General features: G+C 37.6%; 1 protein-coding gene across 1 annotated transcript in view; it reads right to left on the bottom strand.

Annotated features, from left to right (window-relative positions):
* Positions 1-937: 937 nt before the first annotated feature.
* The window catches only part of LOC149278283 (protein CLEC16A-like), a gene marked incomplete at its 5' end in the record, with an annotated part of 52,851 nt that continues 33,373 nt past the window's right edge, over positions 938-20,415 (bottom strand). Inside the window, 3 exons of the mRNA XM_089502119.1 lie at positions 938-1,293; positions 8,729-8,884; positions 19,601-19,768. Coding sequence (XP_089358245.1) covers positions 938-1,293; positions 8,729-8,884; positions 19,601-19,768 — 680 coding nt within the window. The remainder of the gene's footprint in view (positions 1,294-8,728; positions 8,885-19,600; positions 19,769-20,415) is intronic.

Here is a 20,415-nt window from a genome sequence, read left to right as displayed (position 1 = left end):
TGAAAACTGTTTTCACCACGAAATTTTTTTAGAATTGTCATTACATATTTCCCCCTGGATCAATGTTTATTAAAAGTTATACAGAATGGCAAAAAAAAGCTGACTATAACAAAATGCATTAATGCCTTTAAGTCTTTAGTTTCAGAACCCAATAAGTACAAAGTACATTTATAAAAGACAATACATTCTCCGCAATCTTTAATTAGGCCACAGTTAATGGAAAACAAGGGTATATTAACACTTTTTGACCAAAATGTTGTGTTCCCCATCTCAGGAAGATGTGTGTTATATGACATGTATTTCATGTTTATTACAACCGTTGTTTATTTAAGATTCACCTGTACAGCAATTGTCAAGTAAGTTCTGGTCTCTATTGCACCGAGTTCAGGCCATCATCCATTATTAGCATCAGACCTATGTCTAATTAAATAAAACATAATTTAATCAATGGGGAGAGATTACCTGGTGTGGACAGAAACATGTAAATTAATGTACATGGATTTGTGAGAATCTAGTTTAAAGTGCCAAATAGTGCAAAGTCCCTTCTGGATTCCCACCTTAATGCCATTGGAAAAGAAACTTAAAAACATAAGAAGCAAATAGAATAAAGGTTATAATAGCCTATGTTTTTTGTCATGACATATTTCAAACATAACAAATTTCATATTTCCTAGTTTTTATTCAAAAATAATTTTCATGAAAACAACATGTTAAGCAAATGAAACAGATCTTTTCCATATAGGGTCTTACTGAACATTCATGGAACATCTGACTTGTACAGTAATGGGACCCCAGGGACTTCTTAACCCTGCAGGAAATGCTGAATACATACATCCTTGGTGATGCAGACATCTGTACACGATAGATGAATGTTCACATTTTCTGACCATTACAGCTTTCAGACGATTGTCCCAAAACGTGGTGTTTTTGTCTCTGATCACTGCGCATCAGTGTTGGCTTTTTTATCATGGTACACACTTCCATCATCTGCCTCTGGAAAACATTCTGATTCCGCTGGAACTTGAATGACGCAATTCAAAATGTGAATGCTGTGAGAATCCACGGGGGGAACCAACGTAAGGGACTCCACGCTCAGTGCATCTGTATTTTCATTGGATATCAATGAAATGGTTGGCTGGGGTGCTGGAGTCAAGCTGGGTGCCAAGTTTGCTATCTCTGCATCGGTCTTCATGGAACTCTTCCGTGTTTTGGAGGCTGCTGAAAGTGTTTCTTCAGAGTTCTCTGCTTCATTACAGATCGTCTGTTGGGGCTGGTCAGGTATTGAAGCATCATCTAAAGAATTGACATAGAATGAATATTAAAAATGGACTAGATGGACTACGCGGTTCTTATGTGATGTAAAGAAGTATGTTTCTATACTATGCAAGGACTGTTAATTTAAATGTGGTCAATGGATTGAAAGCCAAAAGCAATAGAAAAGGTAAAAAAAAATAATTAAAAATTAAATTAAATTTGTTAATGGGTCACCGTGGTTTGGTTTGCCTAAAGCCAAGTCGTTGGCACATACTGATATCAGATAAGAAAAAATTAAATTGTAATTCCTTTTACAGGGTTATAAAAAGTAAACTACTAATTTTAAACAAAATCATAATAAAAAATAAAACATTAGGAAATAAACCCAACATCCTTACAGAAAACCAGTGTTGCTGGTTTAAAGAGTTAACTTTGTTTAGGGAAGGAAGGCACTCCAGGTCTAAATATCGGTCTAACGTCTGTTCAAAATGTCCATTATTCCCAAATAATATAATTATTAGCCTATTGTTTTTCACAGTCAGATGAAATCAGAATGCCTCGCTTTAACAACTGGTATCAAGATACTGTGGATGTTTGCAATCAATCACACAGATGATAGAAAGAGAAAAAAAGAAAAAAATGTGAAGCCTCTAAAGATATTATACTCCTATCATTCATAATAGTGCAGTGAGTGTTTGCGGCCAAGCGAATAAAGAGAAAGTAATGTGGAATTGATGGGAAGGTGAAGTGTCTGATCACCATAAAGTTATTAACCATGTAATTGTAGTGTTGACATTCATGCTGGATATGTATATTTATGGTTGTGAGCACACTCAAAGTAATCAGATGAGAAAATATGGGCAACGTAACGGATCGAAAAGTTAGCCAATCAACTAAATGCTACCACTCTATTACTCAAACTAGTAGACACCCATCGCAAACAAATAGTAAAATGAAAACTACCAAGACCATATGTACTGATGGTTGCATCAGCCTGACAATAATAATAATAATAATATCCTCAAACTTAAAAATGTGATTTGAAAATGGAAACAGGACATAACAGGTAATGCATAGCATGACAATCTGGACTTACAGAAACAAAAGGTAAGGAGAACCCTGCTCAGATGAGCTCAAAATTCAGCGTACTATTTATATATGCCTGTGCCCATAAAGTTAGAGAACGGATATTCTAATTTTTGATGTAAAAGTTGTTCCAGATTCAAATATATATATTAAAAAAAATAGAAAAAAATTACATTCATGCGTCATACTTTCTCTTTGAACCTTAGAATAACCTTGACTAAAAAATTGATTGTTTTCCAAATAAAGATCACAAATTCTTTTTCAGTTGGAGAAGGTTGCTGAAGGACACTGTTCCGAGAATTTAAAGCAGTGGATATCAGGACACTGCGTGAAGCAACATGATTAATATCTTAAGGTGTGAACCTGCCAACCCATAAAATCTGGTTCACGGAACAAACAGCGTGTTTGTAAAAATTCTTGCTAATTCTTAAATTGGAAGATAAACTTAATTTTAATTTGGATCCCTGCCTACCAATGAACTTGTACAAAACTGAAATAAAATGTTGCGTATGAGAGATGAGATAAGCATGCAATGTCTAAGCATTTCTTCAGAATCAAAGTTCCCTTTAGTTACACACCATAAAAAAAAACAAGAACAAAATCTTGCATTTTTGAAAAGAAAAAAAAAAAAATGCAAAAGAAAATAAAAATATAATTAAAAAAAAATTGTGAATCGTAACACGAACAAGGTAATGTATACATTACCTGCTTTACACGCTACACTTGGCCCTCGGGCACAACAAGCATATAATGGTTGGGTTAGCACAGTGCAGACACATAACACGGAACAGGAATGAGACTAATCTGACCTGATTCTGTGTTTCTATATTATAAATGACAAATATAGGGCTCCAGAGATTCATACATTTAATTATGCATTATTCAATCTCATTTTAAAATAAAGATGAATTGTTTTGATTTTTAAGGCACGTTCAGCAACTGTATCATATTTTCTGGGGTTCGTTCACTAAAGCAGGAGTTGACGGAAGAGCAGTGGTTTCAATTCCATGAAGTCACTGTAGGGTCATTTCTGGCAAATTTCTCTCCAAGAAGGAAGGCCCTGCATAATGTATAGTTCAATCAGCGAGGTGGCTTCTCTCAATAGATTTCACTGATTTAAGCATGCTTTATACAGGGTCAACGCAGCTATTCATGTAGTAGGAGCTTATGGAGTTTGGCTCTTCGTAACATAAAGCAAAGTAATTGAGGTGAAACAGCAAGTCTCTGTCTTAGATACCTGAGATTATGCCATTAATCCAGAGTCAACATATTCACAGCGCAAGATGGAAAGTTACACAACGTTTAACAAACCTCCACGTAATGTATCAGTGAAACTATTTTTTTTGCTACAAATATATTACCCTGCTTTATCATAAGGGGAATTATACAAATACTTGATTGGAGGAAAAAGTGCACACGGAATTTAACCAAAACAATGGAAACTGGACTGGAAAATGAATGCAACAGTATAAAAAATGTAAAGAAATAAATCTGATAATTCCCAAGAAAATATTATTACAGACGCATAAAATTTGTGCACAAGATGAGCATGGTGCGAGCTATTTTTAGATATAAAATGGATTTGAATTAAAATTTGCTCTGTTTTGGGGTATAATATTAGTAGGTCTCTTAAGAGTGGTTAGTTGGTATTTGTCGGTGATTTTCGGTATCAGTTATTATACGAGATGAGGTTTCTATTGTCTGTTACCTGTGATGCACTTAATGAAATGAAACTTAAATCAGTAAGATGCGGGAATTTATTATCCAAGACACTCACTGAGGCAGATGCCGCTCTGGGGTTTAAACCCAGTGTCCACCGTGACTGTCTGCCTCCGACAGACTAAACACTCGCCGTCTTCCTTTCCTGCCAGACCTTACTAGAGGGAAACATAGCGATAGATCATAGAGGTTGGAGCAGTGGAAACAGAGGAAAATACAAAGAAGGAATGAGAGCACGGGTTACATGACATGTTATAACAGCAGCTTAGACAAAGACAACAAAACAGGTCCATGCAAGATATTTAGTAAAAAAAACAGACGGGTTAATTATAAATATTCCCTGAAGATTAGTTACTTACCTTCAACAGTTGCCATGTGACATGGATATTATCCATTCAGTAGATTTTGGACATTAAGACCAAATGACAATTTTTGCCCAGAGTTCTTTTTGCTACCCTATAGGTAATCTGGCCAATACTGGACATATTAGATCTTCCTGTAGAACCAGGGATGGGTCTTACACATATTGGTCAGGTTATCCTATTCAATGTCCAGTACCTTCAAAACTATTTGCATACTTTTTATACAAAAACATTATAATGGTGACTAACGCAATTAAATAAAATAAAGAAAAAGACATTTTCCAAGATTTTTTGAAGTAAAACTGAAAATAGCTGCAATGATTTCTATTAGGGTGGGGGTGAAGAAACTAGATTTCCTTCCTCAGTTATTGAGTACTAATTAAATAGAAATTCAGATTGAGATACTCAGCTGGCTTAATGCCACCATTACTGCTCATAAGCAATGATGTGGCTTCAAAGGAAAAGCCATCAAATGACTCTCTGTATTCTTGTTTTATTACTGTGCACACCACATGTGCAGACCTATATACGCTAAAAAAAATACACATTTCCACCGATGATTTACAAAAGCCTGATAATGAGTTTCACAACCCAGAGGATATATTGCTTCATTCACAAACTTATATTGCTCATTTTTTTTTTTTTTGGTTAAATGGATTGTTCACATCTACATCTAAGAATTAAAACAAATGGGCATACGGGGCAACATGGATTCTATTATTTGATTATCACGACTACCTAATAAAATCAATTTATATAAAGGCAGACACAGATAATATGCTTATGAAGCCTGCATTCTGAGAATAAATTCTGCAGTTTAGTGTAATTTAATCCATGTACAGTATATATATTATATATATATATCATGTGTATATATATAGAAGCCACCACTGCTGGTCTACTGTCAATGCATATAAAATAAAGAAATACCAAGTCAGATGGCTCTCTTCAAGGTGCGTTTCAATGAAAGTCATTTAATGCTTCTTTTAATGTACTATTAAAAGACTGTTAAAAGTGCATTCCTATTCACTTGGCATTTTTAGTTAATCGAAAATGCTTTTATTGATTCTCCTGCCTGAGCTAATTACAACCTTAAATTAATGGGGCTGGTAAAATAAAAGGGTGGCGCTGGGAATGAATAATAAGTCTTCATGCCGGCCTGAATCACCGGAAACACTTCTATTACGCTGAACAAAATAAATGCTTGTGACTACTATTTCAATAGTAATAAATGTGTGTAAAGGCACATGCATAAAATAATAAAAAGATAATAAATCTTAGAAGTCTAATAATTCACTTCTAAGAAGGAAGAGGCCAATCTAGGCTTTTCAAACCCAACAGTACCCGAGGACTGAAAGGGTATGCCGATCCTTGTGAAGCTGGGCCATTTCTGTCCTGTGTGACATTCTGAATATAAGAGGATAGATTAGAAACAGTGCCAGGCAATGTCTGGAAACAATGAGAGGGCACAGTAAGCAACCAATGGTGCTCAGGAGACAACTTAGAGCTCTTCTCGCAAGTAAAGCATGACAAGTGTAGCTGGAATAAACTGTTCTCTCTTGTCATTGCTTCCTTCAGATATGTCACGTTGGGTCAAACAACGTGATATGGTAACTCTATGCAGCTATGTGAACGTAAGTAAGCATTCAACATACCAGCTTGTGATGATTGTAGCTATACGAGAATCTGTGGATGTGCCAAAAGTATAATGAGCAAATTAAAAAGGCACATAGCTGCACTCAGTCAACCTTAATTTTAGTGATGAAGAACACATGTGTGAGCAACCCATAGTCTAAGGAATCCACATAAAGATGTCTGACTCATTTCTTTTTATGCATTATATTAACACTAACAGCCTTTCCTATAAAATTGTCCATAAAACACTTTCCTTCAAAAGACCCACAAAACTGGAAAACAAAATCAGAACTGTCTACACTTCGGTTTAGGGTAACAGAATGTTTTGTAAGAACTATAACTCAATAGTTTAAAGATTTCATCATGTTCTTTTACTCTCATGACCTTTTCCAATGTAATACAAATTGGTAACACAAGAGTAACTTTCCACTTTGGGATGTATTCACTTTGGTTTGAGTTGGCTTAGCTACATCCTAGTACTGGGTAAAAACTAAATAAGTATCACAACAATATTCACGATATGGCCAAGTTTGAGGGACATCTCTGACTCCGCTGAAATGTACTGACAGTAGCCATAAGTTGCAAACCAAAGTTCTTGCTTAAGTCAATATGAACTCAGGAAAATCCTTTAGCTGCTTCACAAAAGTGCCCATCTCTGAGGCCCAAGATCACCAGATTTATTGAAGCACTCCTGCCAACCTCATTGCAAAAATTATAACCCTCTGGAATGAAAAATATATCAAACTAGATCTCCATGTTTGAGTATTCTGCTATTTGGACCACTTTATGAGATACATAATTTAACTATTTATAGAGTGTAATATCATTGCACCCTGGCTGATAAATTGGGTGCAAAGAATTACACGCTGAACAGGGCCTACGGACAGAGTCTATGGGAGGGATGTAAATGGAAGGTATTTAGGACTCACAATCCTCTATAGCCTGTACATCTTCATCTACTCCTAATTAGCAGATGCTGAGACTTTAACCTGCAGGCCTCGGGCAAATTTCTTTTAGCATATCGTAATTGTTGCTTTGCATTTTAGTAGACAGGGATCTACTGCATGTTTAGGCATTATTATTTGAACTGTTTAGAAACCTGCCTGTTTATTAAATTGCTGGAATGTCCAGAACTATGGATTGCCGGAAAGAAACCTACATTATTCTTAAGAATGGTGGACTGTTTGGGTATAATTATCCTCGCACCAGGGGCGTACCTAGAATATTTGGCCCCCGGGTTGGATCCTGTGTGGCGTCAGCCCCCCCCCCCCCCCAGCAAGAATATTTATTTCACAAATTTGCAAACTTTATGTCAACTGAGAAAAAAATAGAAATCTGAAAAAAAACCAGCCTGCCTGTGCCAGCATTGACCTTTTAACAGCCTGCCTGTGCCACATCTGTCCCCCTAAACAGCCTGCATGTCCCATTTCTGCCCCTAAACACTCACTCATTTATTCATTCATTCACCCAATCACTCTCCCACACCCCCTTACATCTCTTGCAGATTTCAATGGTCCTGGGGCTGGCTGAGCATTACTGGGGCCCTCCAGACATCTAGGTGGTCACTGGGCCGCATAACGCAGGCAGGCAGCTTACCGCTGTGGTACCCCCACACAGTGGGAGGAGACTCTCTTTCCCGCCCAGGGGAAGCAGGAACCTGGGCAGGAAAAGAGAGTTTCCTGACACAGTGTGCAAGCTCCACAGCAGTAAGCACTGTGCGTTCTACCCATCCAGGTGATTGTAGTTATATATGCGAGTATATGTACACACTACAATCAAGGCAGAATAAATGTTATATATGCATCTACACACAAGTAATCTCTGATAAAGTACAGCTACGATTTCACTTGGATATTAATAAACTAAAAGAAATATATGTTTAGTAATTGAAAGTAGAAATTTGAAGTGCTGAATGTAACACTTCCCCTAATTCATAATTTATGCTTGGACTATTTTGCTGACAAAAACGCAGGCACTGATAGACTGTTGCCATAGAAACAGGAAATATTCTTAAAGGTTTCTGTGCTGTTCTAATGTGATGAAACCTTCAGAGAAAAGAATAAAAAAATACGTTAAGCTTTATTTCCTTACTGTACTGGCGGGAGCTATTATTGTTTTATCTAAGTGGCACTGCACCGATAATTTCAAAGAAAAAAAAAAAAAGGTGTTCTATTTTCCCCATAAACGTTTTACTGACATGTAATCATTGTATATCCCAATCATTTTTTTTCAGTGTTTATCACACCTCCCCAAGTTCAATTTTTTTTTTAGCTCTGTGCTGTCTGCTTAATCCGTAGATAATTACATGATACCCACATTGGGATATCTAATACCTTGTTTATCATCACAATGCTAACCCATGAGGATAAAGAAGTGAGTTCTCAGCGCAACAAGAATAATAGAGCAGGGCAATATTGTTTAAGTCGTAACTCCAATGATCTAATTGTCCAAAGCCCAATATTATGATTAAAACAGGTAGATGGTGCAGTACTTTGCTCTGAAATAAACACAATTTAACAAGTAATGCAACTTTAAGTATGTTTCACAGTTACACGTTTTCCTGAATGCAATGCTTTAACTGAGCAATTTATGTTTCTCCTTTCGATCAAAAGTGTTCAAGTTTGTATTACTGATAATGGGCCATTGAGAAGGAAAGAGAAAAACCTTGATACCTGCTGGGCTCTGTATTGTAGAAGGAGTTGATGTTAAACTGGCAGAGACGGAATCACAAGGTCCAGTGCTTCCACTGGAGCTGCCACTCGATGGAGGGGACGGTGATGACGCTGGTGATGCGCTATGCTGGTTTATGCACTGGGCTACTGCGAAACCTGCAAAGTAGGGCAGACCATCGTTATCAATATACAGTGCAAAGTGAACTTGAGTGTGGTGGGGAAGATAAATAAAACCATAGCCATAACAACAATGTATACAAAAACTAATGAGTCGTGTATATGTTTCATGGAAATACACAAATGCAGTAATTCTGTAATAACTGAGAATTCTCATCAATATGCATATCGAAAAAGTTGTTTGGTGTCACTCATGCTCTCGAGTTTGTGGGTGACTTTCTCAACTGAGATGCTTGGCTCGGCCCCTTAGGACATGATGGCAGCTAGAAGGCTTGGGTGCTGCCGGCGTGGAAAGATCCTGATAAGTTTCAAGCTGTAGCTCTGCCGCTAGGTTAAAAAAAAGCATTGAAGGACGCTCATACACAGAACAGTCGGCTTTGCTGCCTGTCAGGAAGTGGACAGCAGCTCCAGGTACTGCGAGTGAGTGGAAATGGTAATGGTTTTAAGCAGACAAACTAAACAGTCAGCAAGGCAATAACTGTTAAAGAGTAACATGTTAAGAACAGTGATATATTCCCAGTGAATCCGTGCAAGGGAGAGGAAAATGAAAGTAATTAATCCTTTTATTCAAAGCCAAACAACATTTGCATTTTAAATCTTAGACATATTTACACAAAGCACTTTATCTCAAAATTACCGGTATTTGATAAGTCAACCTTTGAAACCGAGACCAGTAAAATTATACTCAGTAAATCAGTCCTGCCGTTCAGAAAGGTTCATGTAAGGTTAGCAGCAGCTTTCCACATTATCATGATTGAACTTGCCTTGATTAAGAATTACTTTCACTTAATCCACCCATTCCTTAGTATTCTTGAACTGGACAAACATCTCTCCAAGCGCTATTACTGGGCTGGTGAGATTGTTAAACACCGTGAATTTGAGAATTTTAAATGGAGTCCCGTGTATATGTATGGATTATTCTCTTCTTGCATATGTTAAAAACAGCTTCAGACGTTGCTGCGTGGTTCATACATTTCATAAACTTGCGGTGGATTGACTGGTTGTTTGCCCACCACCTTCCCTCAAAGGCAAGGTGTTTTGAGGGCAATATTTCACATCAGGAATGGTGGTTCCAGAAGAGGAAGACTGGGAACCTTGTTTTTTACTGTAACATTACTATTGGCAACTTGGAGGCACTTAATTATGCTAGTGAAAGTATAGATTACATTACCTGAGGTTTTCCTGCTCTGTTGGTTAGTGGGCTGACCATATATTCTAAATGCATTTGGCACAATGCTTGACTAGGGTTGACACGTGTGCCATTTTGTGCAATGGATTTTCATGGAAGCTAGAAACCATATTAGGCTGCCCACTTCATGAACCACCTGGCAGGGTTCAGATGTTCCTTCACTTTTTATTGGTGTGGAAGTTACAATTGGTCTCTGATTTATAAGCGATGTTAGGAAACTTGCACGTTTAACTGTAAAATTAAATCTTTCCTCTTTAACAAAAGTTTTGTATCTACAGTGAAAAAAAGCAAGACTTCTGCTGTAGAGGAGTAACATTGCCACCGATCTTCCCACTACACAAAGAAATTTTTTTTTTTTTTCTCAGACAAAGCATTTAGTGTAGGCGATATACAAATAAGTGCAACTCATTCTCTTCGACTTTGGCCATTAAACTGCCTTTTGCTAGCCTACTTAATTCCCTTACTATACACCATATGACTAATGATCAATATCTGAGGAAATTCCCAGCACAATATTATTCTAAGAACCTCCCTTTGGGCCAGTAATGTTACTCTGTGCCTGAGGGATTTTGCGTTTCCATGTAAAACTGCAAAACACACTGAATTTAATAAAATCTTAAAAGCATCACATTTAACACCACACATAATTTATAAAGTCACTTTATAGAGAGTCAATCATGAAACTGGATTTACCGGTATATTTGGGCAAGGAACCCTTTGGTGCAGAAGTTACAATTCACCCCTGCTGAAAAATAATAACTAATGACAGATGCCTAAGAGGGTATACATTTTTGTAAATTGTTTATACAATATTATTAATATTTAATAATATCACAGTTTTAGGATTTTTTTGCAGAGGAGGGGAATTGCAGGTTAGTTAGCTCCAAACTTAGGTGGCGTTAAGTTTTGTTGCTGATATAATTTTTTAGTTTCTTTGATAATGGAGGTTAGGTGCACAATAGGCACAATACATTGCGTGTGATTTACAATGATTAAAGAAGCAAAGAGAGAGAGAAAGGGAGAGGTTTTAAATAACGGAAGTGCTTTAGATTACAGATGTACAGAGGTAGTAGGACGTTTTTGAAAATTATACATGAGAAGAATAGTAGAAACGTAGAGAAGTATAATGAGTAAAACCAGGAAGTATAGAAAATAGGTGTATGGTATGGAAATGTCAAAATTCACTCAATAGAGCTGTCATTTTTACGAACTTTGGACAGGGGCTAGAACATTGTTCAGCAGGGTGTGAAACAGACTTCATTGTCTGCATCAGGATAAATAAATATTTAACTACATACTAATGCTAATACAGAAGAAATGTATTTTATCCTTGACTGATTGTCTTGTGGCTTCTTAATGATTCACATGGTTTTTATTAAGAAGTAGAGGGCCGCTCCGTCACAAATTTCTGGCACCCCAACTGTAAGGCTGTGCTTAATGGATCAATAAAGGGTTCTGATTTTCTGTAATTTTTCATCCGGCTTGTGAGTTTGTTTGACATTGTTTTAGCGTCTTATACATAACGTGCTTTTTTCTGAACAGCTCTCCACCCGCAACATTTCCAGAGCCAGTGCTGGAGGAGACCGGGGGAGACCTGAGGTGAGTATATCACATGTACAAAGATTTTCAGCTAAACACATCTCCTGCGCGGCATTTAGCTGGAGGTTGGATAAAGGGCAACTGCATTCTGTAGAACCCCTCATGCATTTGCAAACAGACACAGGGAATATTTAAAGTGCATATGATGGCTATAGTGTCACTTTTTGTTTTATCTCAAGAATCAATTTCTGAGTGGGGTCTGGGCTTTCTACAGTATTAGCAATGATAACACTAGTGCTACATTTAGTTACAAAAGTATTACATTTAGCAGTGTAGGTGGAACAGCACCTTAAATAGTGGCATGTTTGGCTCCCACAAATCTCACACTCATAACCTGATTGAACAGTTCATCATAACGCTTGATAACAATTATTTGTACGATTAAATTACTAATGCCATGGCATAAATGTGGTTCTGGATTACAAAGGCATATGGGGTTGAATGAAAAGAAATAGCAGTTCATTCGGTAAAGGATAACATCAATTTGCTTTTTATAGATTAGTCTTACAATTAAATGTGGAATGTGCTGACGGACAGCTGTAGTGAGGTAGTGGTGGATGATGGTCTCCTGCCGGAGCACTGAACAAATACTGAGGCCTAATTACAAAGCAATATTCTCTTTTTAATGCACCAGGACAGAAAAAGACAAAACTGTCTCAGAACGAAGATACTGATGGCTCATAGACTAGCTAACATTATGAGTAGGTACAAATATTATAACACAGAAAAACTGCCTATGGGGCAACAGAAGTGATTAGGTGACCCTGAGGCCCCCTAGGCTGAAAAACAAACCTCTGACCCACACCTTGAGGCAGTATTTCTAAACGTGCACGGAGTGGAGGAGCGCTTATTTTGAGACTGTTTTGAGGACTCTTTCTATGTGAAGTCTGCATTCCAAATGTTATGAATACAGCCACCTTAAGGGTCTCCACGAGCGCACATTTGTATAAGAGCACAACCCACTTGGTTATGTTTGGTATTTCTAAACACAGGGCCGGCCCAAGGCAAAATGCCGCCTGGGGCGAATTTTAAAATGCCGCCCCCCCCCCCTCATCTACCCTTCCTCTCCCTCCGTCCCCCCCGCCCCTTGTACTTACCTTTCAGCAGTCCTGCGGCGAGTCTCCCTGTTCGGTCTCGGTGCCGGCTTGTAATGCGGAGCACCGAGACCGAACAGGGAGACTCGCCGCAGAGGAGCGAGAGAGCGGGTACTGACAGCTTGGTAAGCGAAAACCACTCGGCGCCCCTTTCCCTTCAAAAGTGCCGCCTGGAGCGGTTGCCCCACTTGGCTCCATTGTCGGGCCGGCCCTGTCTAAACAACACAGCCGTCCATGTTGGATGGCTCATAAATTGCAGACACAAATCATGTTAATTAGATCAATCTCCCAGGGTGGTAGTCGTAAAGAGAAAACTGACTACCCCTCTCTCCATCTCTTCCTTCTTCAGAGTTGATTTTCAGATACTGGTTGCTCCGCTTTCCTCTGTTATAAGCGACCAGGGAAACATATTTACCATTTTATCTGTTTCATGATTAAAATTCTAACCATTTCCCAAGATAGCATAAACAAGTCTATCCAAAATACACGTCAGTGGACACTGAGCTCACAAATACAAAGAGTACAACTTCTTTCAAGTACTCTATACCAACAAAAGGGTGAGGTCAACAACTATACTACTCATGTCGCACTCTCAATAGGAATCACTCAGAACCGAAAGGTCAATATACCTTTGTTAAGGGATCTTGCCATACCTACTATGTAAAGACCAGGATCTAAAATATTCTGACCCCCCTCTATTAACCAGATGATGCAGAGATCAGGTTTCAAAATACACAGATCACTTATACAAGACAGGGAAATTATCCTGTCTTGACCTTGACTGAGATAGGTGGGGTACCCATCATCCCTGCTGGGAGGTATTTAGGGAAGTGAACTTGTTACTTAATTCTACCGAGTCAAACTCGGACGCACTCTCAGTCACATAAAATTCAGATGCCATTATGGCATAAGGCTCTTCTAACCAATAACGCTTCACCATTTTTATTAATAGATCTCAAAACAGGAAATAAGCAAGAACAGCAAACTTCATATTTGAAATTAAGCTCAAAACACTCCATTACAAATTAATTTCTAATTGAATCACATACTACTGGGAAATCATCCAGCTTGCATTGGGGTTGAAAATTTTTCTTTGGCTGCTTAGCAGTGATAAAAGCTCATAAACAAGAATTTCACCTTTTTAATGGGAGGTTAGTTTAAAATTTATGGTGCTCCAATTATTGGAGAGTGTTCCAGAGTTGTGTAGTAGGAAACCACTCTACGAAGGAGACAGTGTAAGGTATAAAAATAGTAAATGGAAGCTGTTGGCAAGTTATGTGTAATGTATTGATTTTAGAGTTTTAGTTAAATATATGTTTTCTACTTTTTGCATATTATTTTCAGACAGGTGCATTTGAGCCATGCATATTTGTTCTAGCCCTGTTAGCTTAGCCAAATCTACTAGACAATCAAGGTATTATACTGCTCACTGTGAACAGCAGAATGGCTCATTGTTACCCAGCGGGACACTCTTGTTAATGAAAGTCTATGTAAGAGTGGACTTCGTTAGCATTGCCATAAAGAATCACCTCAGTGTGGGGATCGCGCAGGAACAATCACCCTAAATAGCAGCCTCCAGGTCTGCCGAAAAACGTAAGTTTATATTAAACAATGAGATAAAACCAGACTTTTTTCAGTGCCGGCTTATATGGCACTGGGTTTTATGCTTAACGAGAATAATATAGCTTTTTATGGGACTTCCTGCAACATGATCAGTGAGGTCACTCCCAGCCGCGGTTTATAACCTTCCAGTTACCTGCAAATGGCGCTTGGTTATTCTGATGCTCTTAGTGTTCATCACCATGTCCCCTGCTGTCTACACCGCACCTGGACTCCTCTCCTTCTACCACTCTGGCTGGTTCCTAACAAGGGCATAGCAGCTAAATCTTATAATCTAAAGAATAAAAGATTGAAATATTCAAATGAATATTAAAACATTTGCTTAATCATACTCCAGGTTAATAGATACTTGAGCTAGTTTGCTGGTTTCTAATTGTTTCTGAAACCTCAATACATGTTGTCAATGCATTGCATTCAGCCATTCAGAGCCGTCTTTAAACATAAAAGGGCCTGGGGTAAACTTTTACTGCAGCCCCTAAGCCTAGTCTTACATGAGCGTGAGGAAGATCTGCGGTGCTTGAGTACAGACTCAACCTTCAAGGCTTCCTCCATACTATCCATACTGCCTGCTGGGATCTGGGATATAATGTCATATCCTAGTGTTCTCCAAAAGCTAGAGGTACGGAGGGTTTTAGGAGGAAGCATCCATGGAAGACGTTGGTGCTTACTGTTACATAGATTCCAAACGCAAGTCTATGGCAGGTGGCCATTCATTTTATCACAAAAAGAAACTCAACAATGAGAGCATACCTCATTTCCAAACCCAAATTATGCCCGTCAACAACTCCTTCGAGCGCGCACTTTATTACAAATAGAGTAACGATCACACTGCCATTGCATTTGTGTAAGCCTTCTCTAACAGTTAATTTGGTAATGAGAAGTGGTCACATGCATGGAAACCATGGGCACTGGACACTGCTGGTATGTCATGGTCCCCGAAACCTGATAGCTGCTTAATATCAAATGAAAGTGAAACAAATCAAAGTAAAATATATTTATCTTTAGTTCTGTCTCTGCAGGAGGTGAGAGTAAATGAAAGAGAAATCTGTTTTACTTCTTCTTTTATGTGTTTGCATGCAATAAACCCTGGGGTAAAGTACAAAGTCTGGTCTATTGCTTTCAGTATTGACTTCTCCTTGGCAGTCCAGGTTAGGTTATGTATCGCCTGTTCCTGTAACTAGAGATCATTTTTCCCCTTTTCCTGTAAACTCACACACATTTGTTGTCTGTAGCTTATAACATATCACTCCTTTCATCTCTTTCAACTTGAAGCTTCAGATATGACCACAATGTTATTTTAATTTTTGTACCAGTCTCTCACCACTACCACCATCATTAGGTCCCTATACAAAAAAAAAACCCCTTCCATCAAGAGACTCCTCTCAATATGCACTAAATTACTCCAAATCTCTTAAAACAGAAACAAGAAGAAGATAAATAATGATTCTGGAAACAGGATATAACTGTACAGCGAGTTGCTAAACAAAGGCCTTCCTTGGACTATGAGTAAGGAAATAAGTTTGCATATTATGGGAAGGGTATGATATGATGAATGGCGATCAGCCATTATTACAAAATCAAAGAATATTGCAGGAAACGTAGATGTAAAGGCGTTAGTCATTATGTGTTTTATTACATAATACATCACAATGTGCGTACAACTTCAATAGATTTTTTTTTTTTTTTTTTAAAAGGGAAGCAATACTCACACGTTCATTCACTACCCTTTCACGAGATGAATAAAGTCCCTGCTATAAAAAGGTAATTTATTGTCCCTTTGGCAACCATTCAGTCTTTTCACCGGGAGACACTGAATGGATTTATAGAACATTATGTCACGCATTGTATTTCACATACAGTGCCATGCGTAAGGTAAATGCTTTACTTAGAGGAAGACAAACAGCTCTCCGGCAGAAGTGGTAGATATTATCACGGTAAGGGAACTTAAACATGCCTGCGGCTATTTTTCAATCCAACAAAAGACCGAGTACTGAGGCTTGAGACTTTACATCAAGAACAAGGGCCGGAGGCTTATCTGCCATCACATTTTATGTTTCTATTTTTAAGTATATGCTTATAAAAATGTTCTTTCTTGGGAAAAAAAACAGCGTTGTTACATAAGTGTAACTTTTTATTTAACTCTGTACCGTTTCAGTTGCTATGCTAGACAGGTTAGGACTGTTGGTTAGGCGCCTTCTATTAGAATAAATGTACGTTGAACAAATTTGCATCCTCCTGAATGCTTATATCGATTGGTTGCTTCAAGCAGCCAATCAGTGGCAGGAATGTGCACCCATTAAAATCAATAAGAGGACTTTCCATATATGCGCACGGGGTCTGAAACTCTGAACACACCCCTACACGCAGCGTTCACCAAATCAAGCGCACGAGTATGTGTTCAGCCGATCATAGCTCTGGCACAGCATTAAACTGGGGGGGGCAGATCCATTTGGGGCGATTCTGCTGAATTTGCATGTATTTACAAAACAGACCACATAAAAATGTACAGGGACCAATGCTATTTCCAGTTGATGGATGGAGTGTCCCTTCGTGAACACAGCCTACATGTGCTAATCGCCAACTATTCTCAATCACGTTCTTAACGATAATTATTCATTTCTCAGCACACATTTATGCAAGGCCAGATTATAGAAAGAAATCAAAGCAACGCAAACCAAAAAACCTTGATTCCTGGAACACAGTAGTAAATACTTTAATTGGATAGATATTAGCCACAACGTAAACGAGAAACAGGCTGAGGTATGACCCATTAGCAGAAGCACTCAACTGGTTACATTTTAGGATTATTTATCCTAAAACGGTGTACTATTCTGGAAAAGTTTCAGGAAACGCTTGCACTTTAAACATCAATGGGGATTTCTTACTTCATGTGTGCAACGCTTTAAAACACAAGTAAGGCAGTAAAACAAAAATATATGTTGTTAATGGCACAGTTTACGGGAAACAGATTGGGCTCTTTTAAAATCTCCCATAATAATAAATCAGTAGGACCTGAAAACTACCATTATTTTCGGAAGACCAAGGAAATCAATAAGATCCTAAAGATTTCTTTCCTACATTATCAGTACAGATCAGCTAATTTCTAATAAACATAGCACAAGGGACTTACGAGTTACCATCAATCCATTTGGGCTAAAAAGTGGATGGATAACTAAACCAGTAATTACATAAATTTGCATTTATACAGTCTAACAGCAGATGTCTGTTTAATACGAATCCATATAAAGTAAGTGATGTGATCAGGTTTACACATATTTGATGCACAAAATAATATATTACAATGATCGTGAACAAAGATGAACAGGTGACACATAGGTGTACATTTGTTCCTTATAGGATATTCAGTTTATAAAGACCTTGACCTCTCCTCCCTTACTTTTTTAAATGCATGGTGGGTAATTCCTGCCCCTTCAAGATTCCCTTATTTAAGGATGTCTGCATTTGCTCGTCTTCTGCTGCTCCATGCCATAGGTAGTCTACCTGGTGGAGCCACTCTTGACTTTGAAGGCCAACCCAAACAAGACCTCTACTCTGAAGCTAAGAGGGCTCCGCATAATACATAGTTTATCCAGTGAGTTGATTATATTCAGCTCAATTAATTTTACTGTAATTCACTGATTAGTGAAATGACCCATCCAGAGACTTCCAGATCAAGTGGTCGGAGGACATCTTTTTAGTCAATGTCTTGTACTTGATGCCTTTTTTTTTCTAATGGATATACGGTGCTGTGAAAAGTATTTCCACCCTCGCTGATTTCTTTTATTGGTGCATATTTGTCTCACTTAAGATCGTAAAACTTATTTTAATACTAGACAAAATAACCACAATATAGAAGGGGAAAAAAAGCTATCCAACCCCACCTGCCTTAAAGCCCAAGCGCAGTTGGGTTATACAGCAGGACAATGATCCAAAGCACACAAGTAAGTCCACGAGGCTCAAAAGAAATAAAATGATGGTTTTGTTGTTGCTTGTTGATCACTTTAATAAATAAAATTACTTTAATAAATAAAATGATCGTTTAAAAGCTGCATTTTAACACCGCTCATGACTATAACTGAAACAATAGCAAAAAATATTATAGTACATTATCATCTAATCAACAGCTGTTCCATCTACAAGACGAGAGGTCAACTATTCTAAATCACTGGAAGCCGGTTGCTTAACATGACAGTCGGCTTGTTTTTTTCCGTACAGTTAGGCTATATATATATAAATTATTCTCTGGCATCTGTTTGTCTTACAAGGACATAGAATAAATGCAGCATATTTAATGAAACAGGAAACGGAGTGTCGTTCGGTTGATGTAATGTTTAGTCAGGCTTACACAACTTGAGTCACAACAATGGGAATTGCAAAATGTATTTACCTATCATTTTTCCAATCATTTCCTGAAATATATAATCGAAGCTGACTTACATATAGTTTCTCTGCTATTGAAGACAAATCATTTAGCTTTTTTTCTGCTGGATTATTGAACAATTATTTAGAAAACCGCTATGTAGCTAAAATGATGTGTGTGTTATACTATACATAGTATAATATTCATATGTAATATTTTTTTTCTTTTTTATCTCCTCTCTTTTCTTTTCTCTCTCCTCTCTGTTATTCTCTTTCTATGTATACTTCATCTTCTCTCTCTTTTTCCTCTTCACTTCACTCCCCTTACAGCACTCTCGAACAGCTATAGATATACATATATAAAGGCAAAGATCTATTTGTGTCCCTTGAATTTGTGTTGATTATAATAAATATCCAATTCAATAATAATAATATAATAATATATAATATATTTAATATTGGAGCTAAGTATCTCCCCTGAAATACTCCCGTTATTGAATCCATACCTAGATAACGAAGGAAGGAATACCTTTGGTTAAAATAACTACATTTTCAAAAGGTACACTTTTGTTTACTTTTTTGTATACTTTACGCCACGCAAAAAAGCCAAAAAGTCTCATTATTTCAAATGTAAAAGGAAAACAAAATATGTTTTTTTTGTGGACCACTTTTCAATGAAATTACACAGAGTACATAATAAATACATTAATAGTGCTATGTAATATTTGGTTGTTTTTTTATACAGGTTGCAAAAATGCATAATAAGGTAAAGTTGGCACGGCCCCATTTGACAATGCAATTTCTGTCAAATAAGTAAAAGAAAACATGCTTTACCTGGTACTTTGTCTACCGATGCAAAGACAGAGCGTTGCACTGTGACATCGCTCAGGCCACGGCGAGATTGTTCGTAGAACCGGAAAGGTAGGTGCTGACTTGCCGAGGTCGACGCGTGTCCAAAACCCATAACTTCGTTAGATGGCTGGACAGGGAGATCCAAAAGAGCTAGCCAAGAAAAAAAATATAATATATATAATTTATGAACAATAAATTCAATTCAACGTGGTTTTATGATTGACAGATGCTGCCTACAAGATAAGTAGAAAGTTTAACACCATATTGTGCAAGGTTATAAATGTAGTTCACAACGTGTGTTTATCTGGAGAAGGGGCACAGAAATGGCATATGACGCTCAATATTATATATTTGCAAAGTAATGGTTCTGGGTAGCAAGAGCACACATACTAGTTATAATTGTGATCAATTATGGGGATCACCTGAAAGAAATAGGGAATTACTAGGTGAGTCTAAACTCAGTGAGTTTATATTGTGCCAAGTAGCAGCTGCTATGGCTAACAAATTACTAACATGAATTAAACAGAGTATCAATGCAAGATCTACAATTGTTATTTTCGAGTAGTTCGAACATGTATTTACTTAATATGTATGTAGGTAGAAGCGTGTTGTGTACGAATACATTTTATTATATGTGCTGAAGCAGAAGACAGCTGGTCGGGGACAACTGATTTAGATGACAATGTGGACAACTTTGGTAAAAGGTAGACTTAGTATAGTAACATAAATATAAATACATTATTAAAACAAACATATGGTGTGTGTAAAAGGAGGCAAGTGGTTTTCTTTTTATGAGA

Source organism: Sceloporus occidentalis, unplaced genomic scaffold (assembly GCF_023333645.1).
Source record: "Sceloporus occidentalis isolate IW3139 unplaced genomic scaffold, rSceOcc1.0.p SCAF_195, whole genome shotgun sequence".
Classification (NCBI taxonomy): Eukaryota; Metazoa; Chordata; class Lepidosauria; order Squamata; family Phrynosomatidae; genus Sceloporus; species Sceloporus occidentalis.
The sequence above is the reverse complement of the archived record's forward strand: the minus strand, read 5'-3'. Positions and strand labels throughout refer to the sequence as shown.